Raw genomic sequence first — 7,338 nt, 5'->3', positions numbered from 1 at the left:
ATATGTATATATATATATATACACATATATGTGTGTGTGTGTGTGTGTGTGTGTGTGTGTAGAATAGTGAATTTAGGCAACCTAGATAGTACTCATAAAAGGGATTATCATGAGAAATAGAGTAGGATAGGCAGGTAAAACCAGATCACTACAGACCTTAAATGTTTAGCTAGGAAGTTTTCACATTTTTTTTTTTTTGGTAAATAAATGTGAGCCATAAAAGGCTCTTTAATAGAGGGATGCAATCAGAGCAGTGCTTTGGGCAGCTTAATTGAAGATATTCATTCAGCACTGTATATGTGCCAGGTTCTTTGTTAAGTGCTGGGAAATTAAAAGGTAAAGGCCCAGCTCCTGTCCTTAAGGACTTCTAAAGGACTTCAAATTTAGTGGGAAGATGTGTTTGCATACAAATAATTTCAGTTCATTAAGATAATTGGTGTGGTAGACACATGTCATGGGTACAGTAGGATTTTAGGAGAGTGAGTTCATAAACCCATTAAAGGAGTCACAGAAGAAATAGTGTTTGAGAGGAGACTGAAAGAAGGATCTGGGGAGGGAATTCCTGATAGAAGGTACAACATGTACAAAGTCTCAGCATCTTGAGAGCATTGTAAGTTTGGAGAACCACAAGTAATTAATTATTGTTAGAAATTAAAATGAGCTAGTAGGTATATTAGTTTCTTACGGCATCTATAACAAAGTACCACAACTGGTTGGCTTAAGACAACAGTCTCAATACTAAAACCAAAATGTTGGCAGGGCCTGAAGTCTCTCTTGCCTCTTTAAGCTTCTGGTGACGGTAGGCATCCCTTGGTTTGTAGCTAAATCACTCTAATCTCTGTCTTCACATGGCCTTCTTTCCTGTGTGTCTTTGTCTCTCTGTGTGTTCTCTCCTTTTATAAGGACACCAGTCATTGGTATGACCTTATTTTAACTTGGTTACATCTTCAAAGACTCTTTTTCCAAATAATGCTGCTTTCACAGGTTCTGTGTGGATATAAACTTTGAGGGGATGCTACTTAACCCAGTACAGTAGGCAACATCTTGTCATGAAAGCCCTTATGTCTCATGCTAGGGAGTTTGGTTTTATCCTAAAGTAGGCAGAGTCCTTGAAGAATTTCATCAGAAGATTGGCTTGACTTCCATGCCTATGTAGAGAATGGATTGGAGGGAGGAGTAAGAGTAGAATCAGGGAAATTGCTAAAAAGGTTATTGCAGTAGCACAGTGGAGAGATGATGAGGGCCCAAATTAGTGTTGTAGCACTAGTAGGGCAGTAGAGAGCTTTTTAAAGGCTGAAAATCTAGATGAGACCAGTTAGTAGGCTCTGTAATAGTATTATTGAAAAGTAATAAGAGATTAATTTAGCAGAGTGGCTGTGGGAATAGAGAAAAAGGTAATATAAACAAGAACAGTAATAGAGATAGAACAGAGAATTTGGGCGGCAGAATTATTCAAATACCAACATTTTTATGAAATCACTTATTATTCCTGTAATGGATCATTTATTTCTTCCTCTGTGTCCCCAGTTAAGGGCTTACATCCCTGTGTAGTATTTACTCATTTCTGCCTTATATTTTGGATAGTTATTTATCTGTCTTTAAGTTCCTTGAAAGCAAGGACCATATCTTTTTTATATTTTATATGTCTCACTACTTTGTGTACTTTTCATATAGTTAAGTACTCAAATGTTTATGTTTTTTTAAGATAGGACATAATTGACTAAAGTCATAAAGTTTTATTGCAGAAAGAGTGTTAGAGATTTATTTAGTCCAACCCTATCATTTTATAGTTGAGAAGACTGAAGAAACCTTAGGAGTTAAATGATTGTTTGGAATTTCTAGACTACCACTCTAGCATTTTTCCCCTTTATAAATTACTAAATAAAAAGTCAAGAAATTAAGACAACTAACCCCAACCTCACCATTCTAATAAAACCTTTTTTTTTTTTCTCCTTAAATTTCAGAGCACTCAGTCTTCTTGCTCTGGAAGGAAGAAACATTAACCTTTGTCATTCTCTAACTGAACTATTGCCAAGACTCTTCAGTCTCCTGTAATTACCTGTACCCTGTGATTTTCTATTTTCTTTACTTGATGGGAACCTTGTTTCAGTAGTATTTCATCCTCTTTTTTAGAGGACAAGTTGTTCATTTCAGGGTAAAAGAAAACTTCATGCATCCACTAGTCAGAAATGCTGCCCCGGCAGCATCTGTTTGTTTTTACCATAGTACCAGCATGTGATCCTGCCCCTAAGCACATGAAGAATGTGCAGACCAAAATGTTGAACCTCATTTGGCTGATAGATTTATGTTGAGAAATTGTCCAGAAACTAATATGGATCATTAATAAGCATAAAATAGAAATAATTACAGACCAATTATTTGGTCTGATAGTTGTACTGTTGCTGGAATTCAGAAGCTATGTATGGAGATTTCAACATTCTAATTACCTTTAAATTGGGACCTTATCGTCATACCTGGGGCTCCTACTGATTTATACTTTCACTTTTTTTGGCCTTATTTCAGACAAAGATAGGCTAAAATTTTCTAAGGATATGTTCCCAGTATGATTTCTTCATTATTAGCATTCATCTCATTTTGTACACCTACTCCGGCTTCTTCCTTTGTCAAAACTGTATATTTGTTTTTTTTTTTTTTCCTGTATAGTGGGTAGACCAGACAGGTGCAACCTCACAGAAGAAAGCTTTCCATTCAGCAGGATCAGAGCTAGAGTTTAACTCATATCGGCACCAGTTGCGAATCCAGGATGAAGAATTTCAGGAAGGCTTTGATGGTGGCTGGTGCCTTTCTATGCATCAGCCCTGGGCTTCTCTGCTTGTCAGAGGGATTAAAAGGTAAGGATGGAATTGAGTCTCGGCAGTGAAAGATTTTACAGTGACATAAATTTCATTTAGAATTATGGGTAGGAATTATTTTTTCCAATCTACTAATGATTTATAATACTCTTTACTACATAGAACTTTAAGCAATATATTCATGTTACTGACTTGGTAACAGTTTTTTTTTTTTTTTTTTTTAACTGAACAGCTTAAAAACTTAGGTTAGAAAGGGTAAGGATCCTAGTAATAACAATAGAATCTTTGGAAGAGAAGTCTGTTGCCAAAACTTCTCTTGGCATTGCGTTTCTAATATAGCTCTTAGCCACCTTAATGGTTTGATTGTACTTGAAATTCACAGTTTTAATGCCTGTTTATTAATTTTTTAAATAAATTAATAAATTAACAAAATCACTATCTTAACTGTGGTTTTGTCTGTCTGTCTATCTTATCTATCTATCTTTGTAACTATATCAAGAAACTATTTTACCACAAGTTCCTTTTCTTCAAAAAGCAGGAGAAGTAGGGAGAGTAGAGGTATAACAGAGTCTAGTCATTGTACCTGTTACTGATAGTAATAGCTTACACTTTTTTCATATGTTTTTTCTCAATTCAATTTTTAAAAATAGGTGTTTTTTTTCTTCTGTAAATGTAAATAGAAAATTGGAAAGTAGAGAAAAGTAGTTAGAAAAAGAAGGCTCACCTGTAATCCCATCACCTAGAAACAGCTACTATAAGCATTTTCAAGTGTTTAAATTTTTTTCCTATGTAAATTGTTATAGAGTGAGATCATAATACATATTTATGTTTGTTTTTCTTCTTGCACTTACTACAAAATTTTTCCTTTTTTATCCAGTTTTAATGAGATAAAATTGACATATAACGTTATATTAGTTTAAGGTGTGTAACATGATTTGATATATGTGTATATATTGCAAAATGATTGTCACGATGAGTTTAGTTAACATCCATCACCACTCATAGTTACCCTTTTTTTGGATTTTGTAGTGAGAGCTTTTATGATCTACTCTCTTAGCAGCTTTCAAATATACAGTACAGTATAGTTAACTATAGTCATCTTGCTATATATTACATCTCCAGGACTTATTTATAACTGGAAGTTTGTACCTTTTGACTACCTCCCCTATTTCCTTCTGGCAATCACCAGTCTGTTCTCTGAGTTTAGTTTTTTCAGATTCTACATATAAGTGAGATCACACAGTATTTGTCTTTCTCTGACTTATTTTACTTAGCATAATACCCTCAAGGTCTATCCATGTTGTTGCAAATGGCAGGATTTCCTTTGTTTTTATGGCTGTGATAATATTCCATTGTATGTGTATGTGTGTGTGTGTTGTGTATCACATTTTCTTTATCCAGTCGCCTGTCAATGGGTATTTAGGTTGTTTTTATGTCTTGGCTATTGTGAATAATGCTGCAATGAATGTGGAGGTACAGATATCTCTTCCTTCCTTCTTATTTTATCTGTTAGAATTTTATATGTCTTGCAATTTCCTGACCCATTACAGTAATAACACCTTATATTTAAATAGAATTTTACAGTTTTCAAAGCTGTAGCTCTATGAAATAGATTAGGCCAGTATTATTACAATCTTGGACAAATGAGGACCCTTAGGCAGGCAAAGGTAAAGTAACTTGCTCTGAATTATAAAGCTAGTTAGTGACAGAGATAGAATTAGAGTTCAAATTTTTAAAGTGCTTTTTTCATTTTTACCGTAAGTTTCAGTTGTTTCTCTACTGTCTTGAAAGAAAATTTATTATCAGCATTTAGGAACAATGATTTGTTTTTTGGTATTTTCATGATTAGTTATGATTTTCCTCTTTCATTAAGGTTCATTACCATTTTTCTCCTCTCTTCAATGTCAGGCTTCCTTGCTTTGGCTTCTAAATGTTTCATAGTCCACATGTATGTTGCCATTAGAATAAATGCATGTGAATATACTTCTGCTCTAGGGCAGTAGGCCCTCAGATACCTGTTCTTCTCATTCAGTTCTCTGCATTTTAGGTGTCTTCCTTTTCTAAAGCCGAAAACCAAACAGCTTGCTTTCTGCTGAGGGAATCAGAATGTTTACATTTCTCTCATCCTATTTTGGATCTGTATTATTTAGATTTTTCACTGAAAAGAACAGGATGAGCAGCATCCAACCCACAATCAGTAACCCCACAGAAATAAAGTGGGTGGTTCTGCTACTTTGTGAGACTATTTTCTCAGTAACTCCTCAGGTTATTTGGTGTAGAGGGAAGGAATATATTGATTCATTCCTTGTTTACTGAGTACCTACTATGTGCCTGGCACTCTTCCAGTTCATCTATATTTGAAAACTAAGGATATGAGAAATTCCCTATTTCCCATTATAAGAATATCGTAGGGGATCAAGGTACTTTATTTTATAGATGGGAACTAAGAAAGAAACACCTTTTTATAATCCTTGGAAAGTAGTGAGTAATTAAATTCTTTTGAATGCATTCTGTTATTCCACTTACAGATTCTTTCAAACCAGTCAACAGGTTGTTTATCTACAAAGAACAGCCTTTATAAAATACTTAGAAAATATAAATGAATGTAGTTGCAATTTAAAGAGTAAAGATAAGCATTTTTATTTACTTAAATTTTATTAAGTAATAATTATAAAGGTACTATTCTTGGGGAGCTATGTGTGGATGAGAATTTTTTCTGTCAGGTTGGAGAGCATTTAGTTAATAGATCTTCCAAGAAAAGGTTAGTCTTTGACTCAGAGAAAGGCAAGGATTTCCATTTTTGTGGAATAACCTAGATGCCTTTAAATATAAGATTTGGATTGTAGAAGTCCTAAGATTAGTGAAAGATCCAAGTCTAAGTTATGGAGACCAGATTTAAAAAAAAATAGGAGCTGAGAGGAATTATCTTTGTTCCAATGATAGGAAAAACTAGAGAACAGGTTTCATACTCAAGTGAAGGGTATTGTGGGAGAATTGTTTTTTGCAATGCTGAGGTATCCTCTAAAGAATTCTTTGTTCAACTAGATAATTTGCTTTATGTTATGAGATCCTTCAGGACACTAAAATGTAGATCCTTTCTACTAAATTTATATTTAAGAGTGGAAGGCAGAAGCTGGTATACCCCTCACAGAGGACGACTTTGGATAGCAGCCACAGCTAAAAGACCCTCTCCTCAAGAAGTCTCAGAACTCCAGACTACATACCGTTTTCTTCGTGGGAAAGGTAACACCCATATATTCTCTTTTCAGTCTTACTTTCTGGAGAGAGGTTATTGGCACTCATCTTTTTTCACTTGTGGCTTTTTCCCCCCTTGAAAGTAATTTTAAACTGTGTGTATGTGTTTAGTGGCGAATCATGTTCAAAGCATGAATTTGCCAAATAGTACAAATAAAAATATCAGTTCCCAACACCAGAAATCAACCAGTTATTCTTAACTTTATCTGAGAAAATTATCTCCATTTTTTTTAATCTCCATTTTTTTTCTATGAGAGTAAAATGACTACTAAAAACTCTGGGATCTTTAGATTGGGAAGAATAGCCACAAATAAGAATTTTTATTGGGAGTGACCCAAATATACATCTGCTATTGGATTTGGACAGATCAAAGTTGGTTGACTTAAGCAGTGTATTTTGGGAATCACCCCAAGCACTCTCAAGAAGTCTCAGAACTCCAGACTACATATACTTCTGACCCTTGGGTATCTTTCCTTCCTCTTATCCAGCTCATATAGTTCTTACAAAGGTAGAATTAGATGATAATTACAGAACCACCTTGAAAAGTTTTTAAGAAACCAAGCTTTAGGAATCAAAAGTGCGTATTTCCGTAAAAATGTACTTCTGTTTTGACTGATATGACTGGCTTGTTTTAAATTTGTGTGTTATGACATTCTTAATGTTTTTTTTATTACATTTTTATGGGTTTTCTCTTGACACCTGTAGCTTGTTTTCAAAACCCATCACCACCAACTCCAGTCTGATCCAGTTGAGTATGGTGGAATTGATTTGTTTGGAGTGAAGTTATGGGATCCCTGAACTTCATTGATTTGAGGGTAATTTTCCTATAGCTTAGGATGTAGATAGTGGACTAAGCTAGCCAATCATAATTTTATTTTTTGTTAAAATATGAACAATCGTGCCAAATAAAAACCTAAGTGTTTTCCTTATATCTATAAATAGATAATAGAGAAAATAATTTGTTTGAAATTGAAAACAGTTCCAGGGTCAAAAAGAATGAAATTTATCCAATCCTTCTGTTATTCTTGATTCAGATGTGGAATTTCCCAATGACTATCCATCAGGTTGTCTACTAGGCTGTGTATACTTAACTGACTGCTTGTCTCAGAATCAGTTTAAGGATCAGGTAAGTAAAGAATATTTCTCTTGGACAAATGCTTGGTTTGCCACTATAGCTGACCTATAGATCCTTCAATACAAAATCCTGGAGATAGTAAGGTGCTAGCAACTGAATTTAGGTATGTGAAGGGAATCTTATAAGTAGGAAGTA

General features: G+C 34.4%; 1 protein-coding gene across 5 annotated transcripts in view; it reads left to right on the top strand.

The window, feature by feature from the left end:
* TRIP4 (thyroid hormone receptor interactor 4) overlaps positions 1-7,338 on the top strand; it is a 47,779-nt gene that overhangs the window by 20,762 nt on the left and 19,679 nt on the right. For 4 of the 5 annotated variants that reach the window (XM_023532507.1, XM_011363342.2, XM_023532505.1 and 1 more), the window contains 3 exons: positions 2,665-2,852; positions 5,932-6,056; positions 7,103-7,194. In XM_023532507.1, the coding sequence (XP_023388275.1) occupies positions 2,665-2,852; positions 5,932-6,056; positions 7,103-7,194 (405 nt within the window). The remainder of the gene's footprint in view (positions 1-2,664; positions 2,853-5,931; positions 6,057-7,102; positions 7,195-7,338) is intronic. The other variant, XM_023532506.1, reaches the window with a different exon arrangement.

Source organism: Pteropus vampyrus, unplaced genomic scaffold (assembly GCF_000151845.1).
Source record: "Pteropus vampyrus isolate Shadow unplaced genomic scaffold, Pvam_2.0 Scaffold85, whole genome shotgun sequence".
NCBI classification, from domain to species: Eukaryota; Metazoa; Chordata; class Mammalia; order Chiroptera; family Pteropodidae; genus Pteropus; species Pteropus vampyrus.
Note: the sequence above shows the minus strand (reverse complement) of the source record. Positions and strands in the feature narration are given on the sequence as shown.